Source organism: Nyctereutes procyonoides, unplaced genomic scaffold (assembly GCF_905146905.1).
Source record: "Nyctereutes procyonoides isolate TBG_1078 unplaced genomic scaffold, NYPRO_anot_genome, whole genome shotgun sequence".
NCBI lineage: Eukaryota > Metazoa > Chordata > Mammalia > Carnivora > Canidae > Nyctereutes > Nyctereutes procyonoides.
This window is the reverse complement of record NW_026575146.1, coordinates 72,107,782-72,127,960: the sequence shown is the minus strand read 5'-3', so window position 1 is coordinate 72,127,960 and position 20,179 is coordinate 72,107,782. Positions and strand designations below refer to the sequence as shown.

Genomic DNA, 20,179 nt, shown 5'->3' with positions numbered 1-20,179 from the left:
GGTGACCTTGAGCACCGGCTCTGGCCTAAGACGGGACAAGTCCTAACATGTGTGTCTTGGACAAATGAGGTCTTGAGGGATGGCTTGATTCTGTCCCTTCTGTCCCAGGTCAGGATGGGGTTGTTGGCCAGCTGTGGGAGCTTGTGCTCAGCCAGAGACACCGGTGTCAGGCCCAAATAGTTAGTTCCTCTTCATGGTTTCCTTGATCCACTCCAAGTAGCTGCAGACTTTGGTATAGACACCAGGCTTGGTGGTAGTGTCACAGGGGACGTCACCCCAGGACACAATGCCCTGCAGGACTCCCCTACAGACCAGGGGTCCCCCGGAGTCACCCTGTGTGGAGAAGGGAGAGTTTGAATGGGAAACTTCTGGATCCAGTGTCCCCATCCTTATCCTAATCACCATTGACCATCTCGGTCAAACTCCAATCCCACCCCACCCCACCGCATGCCATCCCACCCCACCCCAACTCAATATAACCCAATGTAAGCCACACCAATCCAACCCAACCCGGTGCGGACACAATCAATACAACTCGGCCAACCCATGTTCAGTCCTCCCCGTGTAACCCCAACCCAGGCCAGCCCCTACATCTTCCCCATTCAGAGTCAAACCAGACCTACGCCTATCCTCACTGGCAACACAACCAATCCCAGTCATCATGTCTGTCACATCCTAGACAAAATGTCCCTGTCCCCAATTCCACCCAACATATTTTCCATTTAAAATCAAACCAGGGGGGTTGAGGGTTTGGGCAGCCTAGGTGGCTCAGCGGTTTAGTGCCGCCCTCAGCCCAGGGCATGATCCCGGAGACCCAGGATCCAGTCCCACGTCAGGCTCCCTGCACGGACTCTGCTTCTCCCCCTGCCTGTGTCTCTGCCTCTCTCTCTCTCTCTCTCATGAAGAAATGAAATTTTTAAAAAATCAAACCAGGGCGCGGGGTGGCACAGTTGATTAGCGTCAGATCTTGACTTTGGCTTGGGGTCCTGGGATGGAGCCCCACATCATGCTCCAGGCTCCAGGCTCCATGCTCTCAGCAGAGAGTCTGCTTGACATTCTCTCTCTCTCCCTCTCTCTCTCTCTGCCCCCTCCTCACCTTCTGCTCTCTCTCTCCTGAAAACAAATAAATCTTAAAAAAAAAAAAAATCAAACCAAGCCCATTCGTATCCCTAACTCAAGCTCAGGATGTTGCAAACGGAACACCACATCATCCACCCCAAACCCAACTCAACCTCATCTTCAGTCTCCCCCCGGCCCCATTCTAACTGCTCTTTCTTCTCCATCCCCAAACCTATGTCTACATCTTCTGTGGCCCAAAACAAGCACAACCTTCCCCCATCCCAACTCCCAAACCATTTCCCCTACCCCATGGCTCTGACCTCACAGGACTCGGTGCCTCCACCCTCTGCTCCTGCACACAGCATAGAGGCCATCAGGTGCCCTGGGTAGTCCTTGTTACAAGAGGCGGCCGGGATAACACTGATGTTGGCACAATGCAGGGTATCTGGGAGACTCACTGGGGAGGACAGGGGACTTGGAGTGAATCTGTATTTTCAGGCCCTTGCCTGCCTCGCCCAAGAGCCCTGGAGGGCTAGGTTCCCTGGAGGCCTGACACCCAGCCCCTCCTGTCACGCACCTTGTGAGTCTGTGCTCCCTTTGGTCCCAGGCTTGTGATCAGACACCAGCCCCCAGCCGGACACCACGCAGGCCTCGGCCGGTTGGGGGCAACGCGTGGGCAGCGCCACGGGGTGCACTTGCCGGGAGAGGTGCGCGGGCCGGGTTAGACGTAGCAACATGACGTCGTGGCGATGGCTGTGTGCTTCATAGAGCGGGTGTGGGATGACGCGAGCCAAGGTCCTCAACTGCTCGGGACCATCGCGCTTGCGCAGATTGTGCTCGCCCAGGCGCGCTGTCATGAAGCTGTGCGGGCAGGTGATTATCGCAGGTGGAGCGAGGTGGAGGCACAGAGATCAAAGAGTGGGCATGCTGGGGTCCCCCACCCTTTGGGAATCTGGAGATGCCATTCCGCCCCTGCCCGGGGCGCTGAAGCCAGGAGTAGTGGTCGCCTCTGGCCTCTCGGGACCAAGGAGGTGCGGCCACCTGGAACTCAGCCCCTAGGCTCCGGCTCTTTCCTCCTCACAATCCGAGATTCTCTGCTCTCTAGACCCTTGGTGCCCCTGAGGACTTTGAGCCCTGCCTTCATACCGGGTTTGGCAGTGGGCTGCAGACAGCACCCAGTGCGCAGAGATGAGGGAAGCACCACAGTTGAACCGTCCACGCTCAAATAGGGCCACTTGCCATGGCTGGGAGTGGGGCTCACACTCTTCGCCTCCCAGTATCTTGTCAGTGTCGTCCTGGACCGCTGGGAGAAGGGGCAGAGGAGGATCCCTGGGGACAGAGGCTTTTCCCTGGGTCCCACACCTTTGTGTGCACTCTGCCCATACGACGTATTTTTCATTTGTGCTTTCCTCCAACCTCTGAAGACATCCCTGTCCTTGAATTCTTTAGCCCTGCCTTCTGTTGGCTTTTACAAGTGCTGCTGCTTTGCTCCAGGACTGTCCCCCTGCCCTTGGCCCTTTCCTGTGTACTATGGGATTCTGGGAGAGCACATAGGTGGGAAAGGATCAGAAGTCTAGAAGTCCCCTGAGGTGAGAAGTGGAGACCGGGACCAGGGAGATGGCCACTTGGAACCAGCCATTCAAGGTCACCAAGCTGTCATAGACCATCAAGTGGATGTGGGCACCCGGTATGTATGACACACAGTCTTGGCTCTAGAGTCAGGACATCTCAGCCAAATGCGCATGTGGCCACACAAGGTCATGGGCAAACCTAGAGGCACAGCCAGTGTTCCAAACTTAGGAACTGATGTCGAGAGCAGTTTAAGCTGAAATTCACCTGCATCTCCATGGGTTAGCAGCTTCAGAAATCATCACAGCACAGACCTTCATAGGTATGTATGAATCTGGAGAGTTCAAGGATGGGTATGCGTGTGCACACACACACACAGACACTGATTTGGACCTCAAAGCTCACACCTAAATTTCACACAGGGGACCTGGTTCCCACATGTGGATTGGAGCTTGTCACACAGGGCTATGAAAGCCCACCACATGCAAACACACACACACACACACACACACACACACACACCCAGAGCACCATGCATAAGGCTACCTAAACAGGGATATTTCAAGGTCGTAAGACCATGATCCACTACTGGGCAATGGGGGTTATGACCCCTGAAGGTCACAGCAAGACACACAGACACCCACCCTGGGGCAGGAATTTGCACAGCCAGACCAAATGCCTGCCAGGGTCAGGAACTGGGCCAAGGGCCCTGGCAAGTTTGGGGGAATGTGGATGTGGTGGACAGGGGGCTTAAGAAAGCAAGGGTGGGGTTGTTGTCCTACAAAGACGGATGGAGGATGTGAGCTGAACAGCTGGGCATCGAGGCTGCACCCAGCCAGTACCAACTGGCCGAGGGTGGAGTCCCTGGCTGAGTGCAGTAGGCAGGATGGAGCCAGAGAGGAGACAGTACAGAGGAAGACTGAGGGGAGGCTGACAGCAGGGGGTAGCTTCAGTGGGCCCCCAGTGGTGAGGGTCATGTGGGGGCATAATGAAAATCCACCTTCAACTTGTCCAGAATAGAGGGATCAGGTTATACTTTCATTCTCCATGGGTGGTAGCTAAACAAAGTCCGGAGTTTTCTAGCACCTAGGGTTACCTTGACATAGTGTCTCTCCAGCCTCAGCCCGCTCCCCTGTCAAATGAAGCCAGGTGCACCTGGGTGGCTCAGTGTCTGCCTTTGGCTTAGTTCATGATCCTGGGGTCCTGGAATGGAGTCCCACATGGGGTACTTGCAAGGAGCCTGCTTCTCCCTCTGCTTACGTCTCTGCCCCTCTCTCCGTGCCTCTCATGTATAAATAAATACAATCTTTTAAAAAAAATATTGGAAATGAAGCCAGCAGAACTCACTCCACAGAGATGTTTTGAGATGTAGGTGAGCTCTGACAGTAATCCACACGAGTGCCCTGCATATACCCAGCACTTGCTCACTAACAGGCTCTTGCAGGGCAGTACCCTAGACCCGGTACCTTCTCATACCTTGCATACAGGAACAGATTAATCCTCACAACCCTGGGGGCTTCTGCTTTTACCTCCGTGGTCCAGTTGGGGATCCAGAGTGACAAAGATGTTAAGTAACCAGAACATGGTGAGTTGGAATCAAACCCATGGTTTGTGTTCTTGGCCTCTTAACACTTGTTAAAGACTTAGTAAGGGCATTATCTGCATCATGCTATTGAAACCTCGCCATTATTGTCATAGGTGGGTGCTGTCTTCTAGAGAAGGCACTCTGGGTAAGGAGAGGTGAAGTAATTTCCTCAATGTCACATAGCAAGGAAGGGGCATCCCCAGAACTCAAACTCAGGTCTCAGTCACCCCGGGGTTGTTCTTGTTGTCAGGAGTAGCAGGAGGCCCCAGTTGGCATGGGGGCTCTAGAGCAGCCCCAGTTCTCTGACAGCTCCTGGGTGGAGTGAGGACCCAGCAGGGAAGGGGTCAGGGAGGAGGGGTTGGGGATGGTGGAAGATTGCAGGTCTGGATTTGCTCCTGATACATGGTGGGTGGGGGCATTACATTCCCACAGACCCAGACCTGACCTGGGCCCACCTCACCTGCTGCAGTCAGCAAAAAGGAGAAGGTGAGGAGAAGCCACATTGTGGAGCAGGGATGAAGGTTCTGCTGAAGTCTGGGGAGGGGAGAGAGTGAACTGGGGTGAGACTGGACACTTGTGCCCCGCTGGATCCCTCCAGATACAAACTCATCCCACCAGCTACTTGAGAAACTTCTTCCACCATCTTTGCCCCACCCCCATCCCAGAGTGCTCTTCCTCCTAGGTTCTCCATCTCCAAGGGTCCTCTTGTTCCTCCATTTACTAGAACAAACCCTCAGGTGCCCCCACAGCCTGTCAGACCCCAGCACCATCCCACTTGCTCCTGGATCTCTCTCCATGCTCGATAGAGGCTCTGACTCAGAATACCCTATCCCAGCCTCCTCTCAGGCCTCCAGGGTGCCCACCTACCCACCACCGCGTGCCGCCTTCTGCCATTTGTCCATCCAATCAAATTCCCACTCTCCCAGCCTGTTCCCTGAAGGGTCTTCCCACACCCAGAGTCGATTGTGTCCCACTCTGCTTACAGCTCTCATGGGTCCCCAGCACCCCCAGGATAAAGTCCTAGCTCCCCTGCCTCACTTTCGAGGACATGAGTGTTTTCTCCCCCTCCACCAGCCCCTCTGACAGGGTCTGTCATGACCTTGCCCTTCGAGATGCAGCTGCTTCTCCCACTTTCCTTCCTGTGATTTCATGCTTGCATGCCTTTGCTCAGGCTGTTCCTCCTCCAAGGTATGCCATTCCCTTTAAGGTCCCCTTCCTCCTTGAGGCATCTTCTGACCTTCTCCATTCCCAGGGTGTCTGCCTCCCCCACCAGGCTAAGAACTTCCTGTGGGCAGGCCTGGACCAACTGGATACCGCATTCCCCGTGAAGGGTCCAGTCCCAAGCTTTGAGAATGAATGAAAGACTTCCCCTCATTTTCCAAATTCATATTGGCCCTCCAGGGCTCAGCTCCCACCTCTTCTGGGAGGTCCCGAGACCTAAGAGCTATCTTCTCTGGACCTCACTGCCCCTGGTCCACCTCCATCACATTGCAGATCTCCAGGGATGCTCAGGTAGGGTTCTCTCTGGGTCCCCAGCACTGCCCAGCATGGGCCTGGCACATGGGACACCGGAGGTGGTGAAGGGGGAGGGGGTGTTGAGCTGAGTTGACCTGAACCTCTGATAACTCCTGACCTTGTTTTTGGCTCTGGTACAAGCAATTTTGGGGACATCCTCCTCCCGATTCCCTTCATTCCTTCCCCCTACCCCCGCAGCTCCTTCTGGCATTTCCAGGACATTTTCTTGGTTCAGGTTCAACTTGGGGCCTCAGTAAAGGACACATGGACCTACACAGGTGCCCTTGAAACTCTACTCCCTCAGAGCAGTTCACGTCTGCTCCCTGGGACCAGGGCATCCAGTGTCTCCCCTAGACCAGGCCAGACCTGTCTCCCTGAGTGTCTTCCCCTACTCTCCCATCCCAGCCTCCACCACCCCAACTCTTGTCTCAAAGATCTCACCCCCTCTAGATCCTCCAGCTTCATGTGGTACAGCTTGAATGCCAGAAGAAGGGGAGCGGGCACCTGAATACCTGAATTTATAAGCTTCCAGCCCCACCCAGTTCTAGGGGATAGGGTGGGGTGGGAGGTGGCTGAGAGTCAGGTTTACAGGCGGGGACGCCTAGGTGGCTACTGGGGTGGGGGACAAGGCCTAATGAGCATTTATTAGGTTGAAGCTTTTGTCTGAGTCTGTAAAAAAGAATTCCTTGCCAGGGACAGTTCCTTGAGGTAGAGGAGGTAGGAGGGCAAGAGCCCCAAATCAGAGATCAACAGATAGGACCAGGAGTCTGGAACCTGCTATTTGGGGTCTGGAGTGTGGAAATTGGATTCTAGAGTCATGCTTCTCATACTTGGAGTAGGGTTCTGAATCTTGGATTCTGGATGTGCATCTGGACCTCCAAATTCTGGATTCTGAACCTTGGATCTCTGATTTTGGACAGCAGGTTCTGGATCTGGATCTCCACTTCCTGATTTTGGGTTCTGGATTCAGATCTCTGATTCTGGATCTGGGTTCCGGGGCCTCCTAACTCTGGAGCCTGGGTATTGGATTCTGGATCTTAGGTTTTGCACTTTCTGTTGTGGATCTCCAACTCTGGACTCTGAGTTTGGAGATCTGGAGTCAGGCACTTATGACCTGGAGTATAGAGCATGGATTTTGGAGTCTGAATTCTAGAGTTTGGGTCTGGAATCTGGATCCTAGACTCTGATCTTTGAGTGACAGGTCTTAGTCTTGGATTCTAGATCCAGGGCCTTTGAATTTAGAGTCCAGACTAGAAGCCTGGAATTTGGTGTTTGGAATCTAGGACTTGAGGAAAGAAACCTTCACATCTGCTGTGTGAAACCTGGGACCTGGAGGATGAATGGTAGATTTTGAATTTTGAGTTTTGGGGCCTGGATTCTAGAGTCTGGGTCTAGACTCTTAAAATTTCATGGATTAACTTTGGAGTGTGAAGTCTGGAGTTTCAAATCTGCATTGTGCATTTAAAGGGCTGGACTGGGAGATATGAGCCTGAGTTCCATGAATGAATTCCTAGAATCTTCCCTGTTATATGAATTAAGACACTGGGTGACTGGATAGAAGTCCTTAATCTGGATCTTGCAGTCTTGATTATGCATTTTGAGGCTTGTGATCTGGATTCTGCTTTCTCAGAGCTGGAGATCATTATTAAAATGACTCAAAGCTTTGGGAATTTGAAGTTGTCTTCCCATGTCTCAGGACCATAGGAGGGCTCTGAGCAATTTTCTAGAGTCTATCCTGGCTTGTTTAACTAATGAAGAGGCACAGAATGCAGGAGGGAGTGACGTCAGGTCACCCAGTGAAGGCTGGGACCTAGTATAAACATGGGGCATCTGCTTTCAGCTCAGGTCATGGCCCCAGGGTCCTGGGATTGAGTCCCACATCAGGCTCCCAGCAGGGAGCCTGCTTCTCCCTCTGTCTGTGTCTCTGCCTCTCTCTGTATCTCTCATGAATAAATAAATAAAATCTTTAAAAAAAAATTCTGCAGCCCCAGCCTAGACCTGCCCAGATAACATCCAGTCTAGGCCCTGCTCACCCTGTCCCTAGAGCTGAGACCACACATCTGTCCAGTCCCTTTGGAGGAGCAGCAGAGAGATCACAGACCAGTCTTTGGAGTGCTGCTCTTAGAGTGAGCTCAAGTTCATAGAGCTGCTTGTAGCACACTGCCCTGAAGTGAGCACCCAGGAGCAAAGGCAGTTCTGAGTTTGGAATGACCTACTGGGCAGGAGGGGAATGGTGTAGACGGGTAGAATGGGGGCTGGAGGCCTATGAAGGTGGCTGGAGGCCTATGAAGAGAGTCCAGATGTTCATAGGCCTGACACCTGGGGCAAGGGGACAGAGGAGGGGACAGTTAGTGAGAGCCAGGAGGCAGGCGGGTCCAGGCTTGGGGATGGATGTGTTGGGGGAGGGGACATTAGGGGCTTGGTGAAAAAGCCCCTAATTGTGGGCTTGAGTGGGGCTTGGGGAGGTGAAAGGCTGGGGCACCCACATTGTGTGTGTGGGGACGTGGTGAGTGTAGACATTTCCTTGAAGCTGCTTAGCCCAGAGACTAGGGCCAAAGTTCAGACCATTCTAGGTCTTGTCTGCTCCTCTGTTCACATGCAGTTGCTCAGCATACCCTGGGGGCTCCCTTTAGGGGTATCAGAAGTGGACTCCTTCCCCTTCCCTGCCTCCACCCTGGCCACCCCCATCCTCACTGCACCAGGCCCCCCCACCTCTCTTCACCCCTGTGGTCTGACCACACAGACGCTCAAGGGACCTGTGAACACCCACATCAGGCCTTGTCCTGCTTCTGCCGAGCTTTGCCCACAGCCCCCGGGTCTCTCAGGGAACCACAGTTACCTCCCTGTGGCCCCAGGTAAGGCCCCACAAGATGGGTGCCTTTCTTCCCTCTGGTGTCACCTCCCTCTCTCTCCCCTTGCTTGCTGGGCTCCATTCACACTGGCCTCTCTGACATCCTCACATGAACCCAGTCCACCTCCCTTGGGGCCACCACGCCTGCTCTTCTGCATTTCCCCAACCTTCTAATTGGCTCATCCACACCTGAGCAGGTGTGGCTCCTCAGCCGCCCCCCCCCCCCAACAGACCCAGGTGTCCTGAATGCACTGGGCAAAGTGGCTCCGGCATATATTATTTGATGCTCCAGCTCGTGAGGTGGCTTTGGCACAATGCCATATGGTGGAGGAGAGTTGCTGGGGAGGCCGGTGGACTTGGGGTGGACCCATAAGTTCATGTCTGTCTGCCCAGAAGCTGAGGAGTCTAGGTTTCCTGGACTGTGGGCCTCTGGCTCCTCTGTAGCGTCTTCCACCTCTTGGTTCCCTGAGGTCCCAGGCTCCTTGTGGGACACCAGGGCTCAGCCAGATGCCATGCAGGAAGCAGCCACAGGGGGCAGGCGTGGGCCACATTATGGGAGGAGGCGCCTGACTGCTGCAGCGCTGGGTACTGGCTCCTCGCTGCCCGACCACGTGGAGGTCATGGTGGAGGCTGATGCCTGACTCAGCCCACTCAGCTTTGGGCCTTTGCACTTGTGCAGATTCTGCTTGTTCAGGGGCACCTGCCGGGAGGCTTGCAGGCAGGTGTTTACCTGCAAGCGGAGTGAGAAGACAGAAAAGATCAACCCAGAGGGTAGCCTGGAGCCTCTGGCCCTTTGGCAGTGTGGAGATCACTAGACCCTGGAGAAAGTGTCCCAGCCTCTGCCTCTCAGCTACCGTAGAGTTCTAACCCACACACAGTGGCTCTAGCTGCAGGGTCAGACCCACTGTCTTCTTCCCGTCTCTAACCCAGAAATCCAGAACCCTTTCTTTTACCTCGCACAAGATCCAAGAGTGCAAGCCCTCCTGTCCCCATTCCCTCAGGTCCCCAGTCCTAGAGTGTTGGCATCCTAGCCGCACTCCTTTGGGATGCAGGATTTTTTTTATACCTTAATGGCAGTGGGCTGCAGACAGCACCCTGGAAAATAAGGAGCACTCTGGGTAAAGTGTCCAGGTGCATCATGCCTTCCTGATATAATATCTTCTTTTACTAGGAATCATTTTAGGTGCTGGAGATACAACCAGGAATAATATTCCATGACATTATTTGACCATCAGGTTGATATTGACCTTCAAATAAATATTTTTGAATATTTTATTTATTTATTTATTTGAGAGAGATTGAGGGTGGGGGTGGAGAGAACAGAAGCATGGGGAGCTGCAGGCAGAGGCAGAGGGAGAAGCAGGTTCCCCGCTGAGCAAGGAGCCTGATGTGGGGCTTGATTCCAGGACCTTGAGATCATGACCTGAGCTGAAGGCAGGTGCTCAAACCACTGAGCCACCCAGGTGCCTTCACCTTCAAATATTTCTAAAGAATCAATAATGAAAACCAAATTTTGATCAACTATGGTAGAGGAAGGATGGAATAATTTCTCTCTCCTCCAGAAAATACTACGGAACTGTTTGATCTCAGGCAGAGGTAATCAAAGAGCATAGAAACAGAAAGTGTAGGGAAGACACAATATAGAGGCCTTCCTACCAATTACCGAAAATATTGTGCATTTTCTGCATTTTGTGATGAATTTAAACCTGTCATTTGTTGTTACTCTTTTTTCCATGTAGATTTGCAGTTTATATTTTGTATTTCTTTTGTCATGAGAATAATCAGGTTCATATATAAGTTTACACTGGTAATCTTGTATTCTTTTTATTATTATTATATTAATATTAATATTATTATTTATATTTAGGGGATACTCTCTGACCATTCAGACTCTCTCCCTCCCTCTCTTCTTCCCTCCTTCTCCCCATCCTCTTCCCTCCTCTTTCCTCTTTCTCTTTCTTTCTTTCTTTCTTTCTTTCTTTCTTTCTTTCTTTCTTTCTTTCTTTCTTTCTTTCTCTGGGTTCCTCTCTGTCTCTCTGCCTTTCTGTCTGTTCCCTTCTTTCCTCTGTCTCCCTCCCTCTGCCTAGCTCTGTCTGTTGCAGTCAGAGCTCCTCTGAGTCTCCCTCTCTCTCTTTCTGCCTCTTTGTCTGTAACTCTTCTTCTGTCTGCCTCTGTCTCTGATTTTCCACCCATGACTCCATCCCTTTGCATGTTAACAGACCTGCCTTACCTACCCACTTTACCATGCCCTGGCACCAATAGGAGAGGCTGACAAAGAGCCCCGGGATTTGGTGGTAAGGAGGGGCCAGGCCCTGAAATCCTGCTAGTTTTCACACCTGGAAGGCAAAAGGCAATATTGAAGGAGGCAGTAACCCTGGGCAGCAAGGCGGGGAGGCAGAGTGCAGAAGGAGGAAGTTGAGAATCAGTTGATGGGTCAGAGTATCAACATCTACAGGCAGGAGCTGGGTGCTGGAAACTACAAGAGTCTGGAGCCAGAAACTTGGCACCAAGGATCTTGGGTTTGAAACCTGGATTCTGGAGTTTGGAACCTCAGGTCTGGAGTTCAGGATCTGGGCCCGGGGTCCAAGTGTGGGATCTTGATTCTGGAATTTGTTATTGGAATCTAAAATCAGAAAATAGGGGTGCCTGGGTGGCTCAGTCAGTTAAATGTGTGCCTTTGGCTCAGGTCATGATCTCAGGGTCATGAGATTGAGCCCATGTGTGCTCAGTGGGGAGCCTGCTTCTCCCTCTCCCTCTGCCTGCCACTCCACTTGCTTGTGCTCTTTCTCTCTCTCTCATTCTCTGTCAAATAAATAAATAAAAATCTCTAAAAAAATTAGAAAATAGGAGTGAAGGGGTGTCTGGTTGGCTCAGTCAGAAAAGCGTGTGACCCTTGATCTCGGGATCCTAAGTTTGAGTTTCACATTAGGTGTACAGATTACTTAAATAAATAAAACTTTATTAAAGCTAAAAAAAGGAAATGAAAATAGGACTATGAAAATGAACTCTACTCTCCAGAGGCTGGGACCTGAAATCTGGATTCCAGAGCAGCAATTCTCAAAGTACAGTTTGTGGAACTCTGAAGGGGCTCGTGAGACTGTTACATGGGGTCTTGTGAGGTAAAAAACGGGTTTCTTTCTATCTTTTTTCTTTTCTTTTCTTTTTTTGTTTTTTAAGTAGGCTACACACCCAGCATCGAGCCCAATGAGGGGCTTGAACTCATGACCCTGAGATGAAGACCTGAGCTGAGATCAAGAGTCAGACTTTAACCAACTAAGCCATCCAGGCACCCCAAAAAACAAATTTCATATTAATCCCAACACATTATTTACCTTTCTCACTCTGACTCTCACAAGTGCACAGTGAATTTTCTGGAGCCTACATGACATGTGATGTCACAGCAAATTAAATGCAGGTAGATGGGGAAATCAATCTAGCTGCTTTCTGTTGAGCCACACATTAAAGAGACTTGCAAAAATGTAAGCCACTGGGGAACCTGGGTGGCTCAGTTGGTCATGATCCCAAAGTCTTGGGATTGAGCCCTGTGTGTGTGTGTGTGTGTGTGTGTGTGTGTGTACGGTCCCTGATCAATGGGAAGTCCGCTTCTCCCTCATCCTCTGCCCCTCCCCCTGCTTGTGCTCTCTCTCCCTCTCTGTAGCTCACTCACTCTCTCTAAAATAAATAAGTAAAATTTAATAAAAAGTAAAACATTTTCATCTTTCCAATAGTTTTTTTGTCTTAGAAAATAGTTATTTTCATTAAAATATGTTATTTATATTAACATGTATCTATTATTGTTGTCTTAAAATGAACCAATGGATAAATATTTTGAAGATGTCTCAGTTTTAATTCCTAATATGATCAATATTGATAGATATAATCCATATAACCAAATAAATTATTGAGGGTCCTCAATAATTTTGAAGTGTGTAAAGGTATTCTAAGATGAAAATCTTTGGAAACCTCATTCTAGCGGTTTACCTGAAGTCTAGAGTGTGAAGAGTATAAGACCCAGAGAATGGATTCTGGAGTCTAGAATCTGGGATTTGGAGGTAGAGTCTGAGGTTTGCCTTCAGTGATGTGGGCCCCAGCTGGATTCTGGAACACAGAACTGACATGCTGGGCCTGCGCTATGGGGCTTGTTACCTGCCTGCAATTCTGGAATCTCTAGCCTTAAAGGATGTGGAATATGGAGTCTGTGGTCTGAATTCTCATATCTCTAGCAGACCATCTCTAGTCTGGTTTTTGCTTTCAAGAGCCTGTAATCAGAAGCGTGGTGTCTACAGTTCCAAGGCACAATCCCGAGGTCTGGGGTCACAGATCTGAGTCTAGAATCATGAAGTCTGGAATTCTGGGTTTGGGACCTAGAAGACTGAATTCTGGATTGGGGAGTATGGATTATGGGGACTGGTATGGGAATATGTATTTCAGAATCTATGAAATTCAGAAATCTGGGTTTCAGCTCTACTTTGACCATGATGTATCGATTTAAAACACACAGTTGGGGATCCCTGGGTGGCGCAGCGGTTTGGCGCCTGCCTTTGGCCCAGGGCGCGATCCTGGAGACCCCAGATCGAATCCCACATCGGGCTCCCGGTGCATGGAGCCTGCTTCTCCCTCTGCCTGTGTCTCTGCCTCTCTCCCTCTCTGTGTGACTATCATAAATGAATAAAAAAAAAATTTAAAACACACAGTTGGATTTGATTAGCTTATATTTGTTTAATATTTTTCTCATGTATATACTAATTGAAATTAGCCTATTTTTTCTTATACTGTCATTATTCAGACTTAAAAAAATAAACTGAACTTCAAAAATAAATTGCACCTTCTCGCTTTTTTCCTTCTTTCAAAAAGAACTTGTCTAAGACAAGAATGATCTGTTCCTTGAGAGTTTGATAACAAGATTTCTCAGATTATTATTTAAATATCTTAAATGATTATTATCCTTTCAAATTTCATGTTTAACATAGTATATGCAGCATTTTACATTTCTCCAGAAATGTAGAAATTTGCAATTGCTTGGATATATTTGTTTTACTGTTCTTTTATTAGAAAGAACTGTTATAATCTATTTACCCTTTTATTTCCACATTTAAAATTTAATGTTCTTTTGTCTCTATTGTCTTTATTATTCATATTTTAAAAACATTTTAAAAGATTTTATTCACTTATTTGAGAAAGAGGGGGAGAGAGAGAGAGAGAGAGCGTGAGCATGAGTAGGGGAAGGAGCAGAGGGAGAAGCAGACTGCCCAATGAGCAGGGAGTCGAGGGGCTGGATCCTAGAACCCTGATTTCATGACCTGAGCCAAAGGCAGACACTTGACTGACTGAACCACTCAGGCGCCCTAGCTCAATCTTTTTATGCCTGTGCTTGAAAGTCTTCTACAACTTCTTATTCCTTAGGCTTCTATCTAAGGCCCTCCAAACTCTGTCTACTGCCTGCCCACAAACCATTATTTTTCTTTTCTTTTTTTTTAAATTTATTTATTTATGATAGTCACAGAGAGAGAGAGAGAGAGGCGCAGAGACAGAGGCAGAGGGAGAAGCAGGCTCTGTGCACCGGGAGCCCGACGTGGGATTCGATCCCGGGTCTCCAGTATCGCGCCCTGGGCCAAAGGCAGGCGCCAAACCGCTGCGCCACCCAGGGATCCCAAACCATTATTTTTCATTAATTATCTTTCCCTACTCCCAGTCTTCCTTTTATTTGAAAAACCCTTACCCAGTTTTTTTTTAATTTTTTAAAAATTTACTTATGATAGTCAGAGAGAGAGAGAGAGAGAGAGAGAGAGAGAGAGAGAGAGAGAGGCAGAGACACAGGCAGAGGGAGAAGCAGGCTCCATGTACCGGGAGCCTGACGTGGGATTCGATCCCAGGTCTCCAGGATCGCGCCCTGGGCCAAAGACAGGCGCCAAACCGCTGTGCCACCCAGGGATCCCCCCTTACCCAGTTTTGACTAGCAGCTCCTGGGGACAGTGACTGCCTTGTTCATGGCTTAGTTTATTGGTGGTTATGATGAAGGAGCAGAGGCAAGCTGAGGACAAATCACAAGCTGACACCCTGCAACCCCCCCACCTCAGGTCCTGTCCTTGTGCTTTAATGAAACCACCATTTTGCACCAAAGACGTCTCAAGAATTCTTTCTTGGTCGTTGGCTCCGGACCTCACCCCATCAAACCTCACCTATGTTCCAAAACTACATCAGTTATACTTTCTCCACAGATAGTTGCCAATGACTAAATATCAACTTACTCAACTTCTTCTCATTTTTTTCAAGCTCCAACTCAAAAGATACCACTTCTAAGAAGACTACTCTGATTCCTTTATCTGGAACTAACTTCTGCCTCCCAACTCTGTAATCCATTGCTCCTTGTTTTACACTTTCTACCCAACCCCCCGCCCCCTTTCTGATAATCTCTACTTGCTCACCTTCAAGAGCATGGGAGAATAGAGAGGCATTCCCACTTTTTCCCATCAAAAAATTGCCAGCTAATCTGATGTCTGCCCTGGATATTTTCCTTTTCTCCTTTGACAAATGACACTATGCTCCTTTTCCTACCAAAATTTACTCTTTCTGCTTATGTTCTGGAAACTACCCTCCTCTTTTTCTTAAGATTTTGCTCCCTCTCTCTATCATATGTCATTTTAATGTTAATTCATCAATCTCTCTCTCTTTATAGCATAATTAAAAAATATTTTTAGTAGCCTTTATTTTTTAGAACAGTTATAGATTCTCAGCAAAATTGAGTGGAAGGCACAGAGATTTCCCATACACCCCCTACCTCCACACATGTACTACCTCTCCCTTTATTAACTTCCTGTACCAGAAAGGAACATTTATTACAATCGACAAGCTTATGTTGACATGTCATTATCACCCATAGTCCACAGTTTATGTCAGGGTTCATTCTTGATTTTGTACATTCTATGGATTTTGACTTTGGGTTCACATTAGTTCATTTTGTCCCACAAGACCCACAGGGGTAAGCAGAGCAACCCAGTGGATTCTGTGCACACAGTGGTTTGTGCCACAGCCGGGGAACCTGAGTTTACAAATCCTCAACCTTATAAGGAACTGCTAGCAAACCTCCTGACCTTCATCCTGGTCTTTATTATATTTATTATCTGGACCACAAACATACTTGCTCTGGAGGAACATATTATACTTTCTATTTTGACCACAAACAAATCTGTTGTAAGGAAGGCATTATCTTCATTATCTAGGACAGTAAGAAAACCTATTCTGAAGGCAATAACTATCTTGCAAGGCTGCCTGCTATACAAACATCCTCTAAAAGACAGTCTAAAAAAATAGTGTTAATGCCTTTGCTGAGAAGACATGCAGAAACATAAAAGGCCCATGGAGAATTGTCTCTCAGCACTGTTCAGCCTCAAGACAACCACCAGACACCTACATCATTTTATTATTATTATTTTTAGATTTTATTTATTTATTCATGAGAGACACAGTGAGAGGCAGAGACATAGGCAGAGGGAGAAGCAGGATCCCTGCAGGGAGCCTGATGTGGGACTCGATCCCAGGATTACGACCTGAGCTGAAGGCAGACGTTCAACCACTGAGCCACCCAGGTGACCCACATTCCATTATTAAATACTATCTAACCCACCCTGGATCCGCCTGCCTAACCAGGATTCTCAGTCTCATTTCTGACCATGTCAGAGATTTGGTCTGACCATATTTGAACACAGACACTGGAACTGAGATGCTTTCCCCCACACGTTGAGCACACTGCCAAACTGGGGAGGAGGGAAAGGCTCAGGATCCTGAAGTGGTGTGGCTGGGGATGAGAAGTTCTGGGTTTGAGTGGGCAAGGATCCCAGACTTCTGGGTTCTAAAGGAGGATGAGGTTGGAGGTCAAAGTCCTGGATGAAGAGGAGTGTGGTTTCCCTAGGCTTAGACCCCTGAGGGATGAAGGAGGAGACTGGAAAGGGCTCATTCCTGATGTACTCATGTGGGAATGGCCTAGGGTATTTAAGAACCCTCTCTCCTGAGGAAGGAAGATCTGGAACCTGGCAGTTGAGTTTCGGGTGTGTGTGGCTTAAGACTCCTTGGTCCCATGGGAGCTGGAACCATTGGCTCCGGGGTTGGAAGAAAGGTAATGAGATTCCCAAAGGGTCAAGAGACCAAAAGTTGCCTACTCTTTGAACTTCCCATCTACTCTCACTTCACTTGCAAGTAGATACCCACCTGCATGCTCAGGCCCATGATGATGCGCTTGGGTGAGCACATTCTGTGAGTACTCGGTGGCCCAGCACAACTGTGGTCAGCATCCCACATCCTCCAGCAAAAGTGTTACTAACAAGCATGTAGCCACCACCATGATGTCATGTTCCTGCTACTAGCCTCACCTGTGCACCTCTCCAGTTGCATGCCTGCCATGGCATGGCTCACATCTGCCCCTTTGTGTGCATGGGAATTTAGAGGGCCAAAGGTTGTCATGTGCTTGAGAATGACCAGATTTGGGCCATCTAGGAAGTCTCAAGGACTTCTGGATAGAGTGGATAAGGGCCTGATCTTATGAGTCTGCTCCAAGTCCATGTCCTTCCCAGTGAGTCTACCAGATATGCTGCCTTGTACCAACTTCAGCATTATCTCAGCCACATCTCGTAACAAAGACATCCAGGGCAACTGATGTTAACACCAGGGTGACATGCATGTGTGGAACCACAGACTCTTGGAGACACAGACTCCCATGAAGTCAGAGCAGAGAGTGGGCCATGGTGGGGAGGGGAAGAGGGATATGGCAGGTTTTAAGAGTTGGGATGCAACTGGGTTTGGCTTCTGTTGGCCAGAGAAAATGCTATGTATAAGTTTGGAGATGAAATATGACAACCACTTAGAATGGGCGGTGAGGCTGGAGTTGAGTTAGATATAGAGATAAATTTGTGCTTGGGTTGGGTTTGAGATTGACAGTGTTAGGTGGTTTAAGAATGGCATGGGTTAGACTGGGTTTGGAAATGGGTTTGGTTTGCTGTTAGATGGAAAACATGTGAGCATTGAATTGGGAATGGGGATAGGTTTGATTTAGAATGTGAAAAGCATGGAGATAAGTTTGAAGTGTGTTGACTGTGACAATAAGTATGGGTTTGATTTGGTTTTAAATAGAGGAAGATGTGGGGATTGGGTTGAGTTAGGCTAAGTTGGGTTGTGTTTGAGATAGGTCAGGTACAGTTGGATTGGATGCTGTTAGATTGGGTTGGGTTGTGTGTGATGTGATGTGATTGGATTGTGTTATATTCGATTGGGTTAGGCTGAGTCAATTTAAGTTCGGTTGGGTTGAGTTGAGTTAGGTTGGGGACTATGTTGGATTAGGTTGGACTGGGTTAAGTTGCATTTGTTTTCGTTTGGTTGGGTCTTTTTTTTTCAACAAATGATAAATATTTATTGAGCACCTATTATGTGCCAGGCACTGTTGTTCTAGGAGCTCCTCCTCCAAAAAAAGGGAAAAAAAAAACCCAAGACAGGCAGAGAATGCAAATTCTGAGGGAGAGGACAGGGGCAGCTGAGGAAGAGGAAATGGAGAAGCCTGAGGTGATGGTGCTCTGCCGTAAGCCTCCTCTTAGGCCTCCTCACTGAAATCCTCCTCTTCTTCTGTGGTGACATCCTGGTACTGCTGATACTCAGAGACAAGGTCGTTCATGTTGCTTTCAGCTTCGGTGAACTCCATCTCGTCCATGCCTTCACCTGTGTACCAGTGGAGGAAGGTCTTGCACCGGAACATGACTGTGAACTGCTCTGAGATGCGCTTGAAGAGCTCCTGGATGGCCGTGCTATTTCCAATGAAGGTGACTGCCATCTTGAGGCCACAGGGCAGGGATATCGCAGACAGTGGTCTTGACAGCGGATCCATTCCAAGAAGTAGCTACTATTCTTGTTTTGCATGTTGAGCATCTGCTAGTCTACCTCCTTTATGGACATCCACCCACGGAAGACAGAAGCCACAGTGAGGTAATGGCCATGGCGGGGGTCACAGGCAGCCATCATGTTCTTGGCATCAAAGACCTGCTGGGTGAATTCAGGCACAGTGAGGGCCCGATACTGCTGGCTTCCACTCCTGGTCAGAGGTGCAAAGCCAGGCATGAAGAAGTGGAGACATGGGAAGGGGACCATGTTGACTGCCAGCTTGCGGAGGTCAGCATTGAGCTGATCAGGGAAGCGGAGGCAGGTGGTGACACCGCTCATGGTGGCTGAAACAAGGTGGTTGAGGTCCCTGTAGGTTGGTGTGGTCAGCTTGAGGGTGCGGAAACATCTGTCGTACAGATGCAATAGGTCTCATCTGTGTTCTCTACCAACTGATGGACAGAATGGGTGGCATTGTAGGGCTCGACCACCATGTCAGACACTTTGGGAGAGGGCACCACACTGAAGGTGTTCATGATGTGGTCAGGGTACTCTTTTCGGATCTTGCTGATGAGCAGCGTGCCCATGCTGGAGCCCATGTCCCCGCCCAGTGAGTAGGTCAGCTGGAAGCCCTGCAGGCAGTCACAGCTCTCAGCTTCCTTCCGCACCACATCCAGGACTGAGTCCACTAGCTCAGCCCCCTCTGTGTAGTGGCCCTTGGCCCAGTTGTTGCCAGCCCCAGACTGCTCCAAACAAGGTTGTCTGGTCTGAATATCTGCCCAGAAGGACCTGAGTGAACAGAGTCCAGGGTCCCGGGTTCTAGATCCACCAAGATAGCACGAGGTATGTATTTGCCACCTGTAGCTTCATTGTAGTACATGGAGATGTGATCCAGCTGCAGGTCGCTGTAACTGTGGTAGGTTCCAGTGGGATCGATGCCGTATTCATTTTCACTGCTGATGACCTCCCAGAACTTGGCACCGATCTGGTTACCACACTTACCGGCCTGGATGTGCACGATTTCCCTCATTCTTAAAATTTATTTTAATTCTTTTTGCTTCCCTCAAAGGTGTGTATGGGGCAGAAAGTGAGATGGGATTTTTTCCTATACTGCTATTCACAGGCTGGAAGGATGGGATGTGTCCAGAGGCTGGAGCAACAAGGTCCGAGCACAGAGACAGGAATGTACTCGGTTGGGTCTGGTTTTGATTAAGATTGAGAACAGGGATTAGGATGGTTTAGAGGACTCTGGATCCAGTGGGTTCTCACACAAATGGAGGCAAACCTCCTTTCATGGTAGGATTTCAGGAAACCCTTGATCTCTGTGAGGGGGAGGTCAGTCTGACCCACTATGGCTTAATATATACCTCTATCCAGTCCTTTTGGTCTTAAATTGTGGTTATTTGAGTTCACTTATATTTCCCTCACTATACTAGAATTTCTCTGATTTCTCACATAGAAAAAAGGGAAGATTTTTTTATCAAATTCTTAAGATGTAGCTAGAGGTGGAACTATGTTAACTGTTCTGGTTACTGAATAACTGAAATAACCAACTTCTTGGAAATCTTACAATCAACTTCTTATGGAATCTTACAGGGTTAATAATGGATGCTGCAAAGTTCTCATTCCTGATTCACTTCTTACACCTCAAAAGTGTGGTGATTTCCAATACCACTTAATCTTGAATTGCCTGAACTTGGTTCATGAGATCTAAATAGTTCATTGGGGAGAGGGCATTGGAT

The 20,179-nt window shown here is 49.0% G+C and overlaps 1 protein-coding gene and 1 pseudogene across 1 annotated transcript; both read right to left on the bottom strand.

The window, feature by feature from the left end:
- Positions 1-180: 180 nt before the first annotated feature.
- On the bottom strand, positions 181-4,716 carry KLK15 (kallikrein related peptidase 15). The gene is made up of 5 exons (XM_055311251.1): positions 4,674-4,716; positions 2,206-2,362; positions 1,637-1,920; positions 1,380-1,516; positions 181-333 (listed from the first exon to the last, which is right to left on the bottom strand). The coding sequence occupies exons 1-5, from the start codon at positions 4,714-4,716 to the stop codon at positions 181-183; spliced, it is 774 nt and encodes a 257-aa protein (XP_055167226.1).
- Positions 4,717-18,156: 13,440 nt separating this feature from the next.
- LOC129500628 (tubulin beta chain-like) lies at positions 18,157-19,528 on the bottom strand (annotated as a pseudogene).
- Positions 19,529-20,179: the final 651 nt, after the last annotated feature.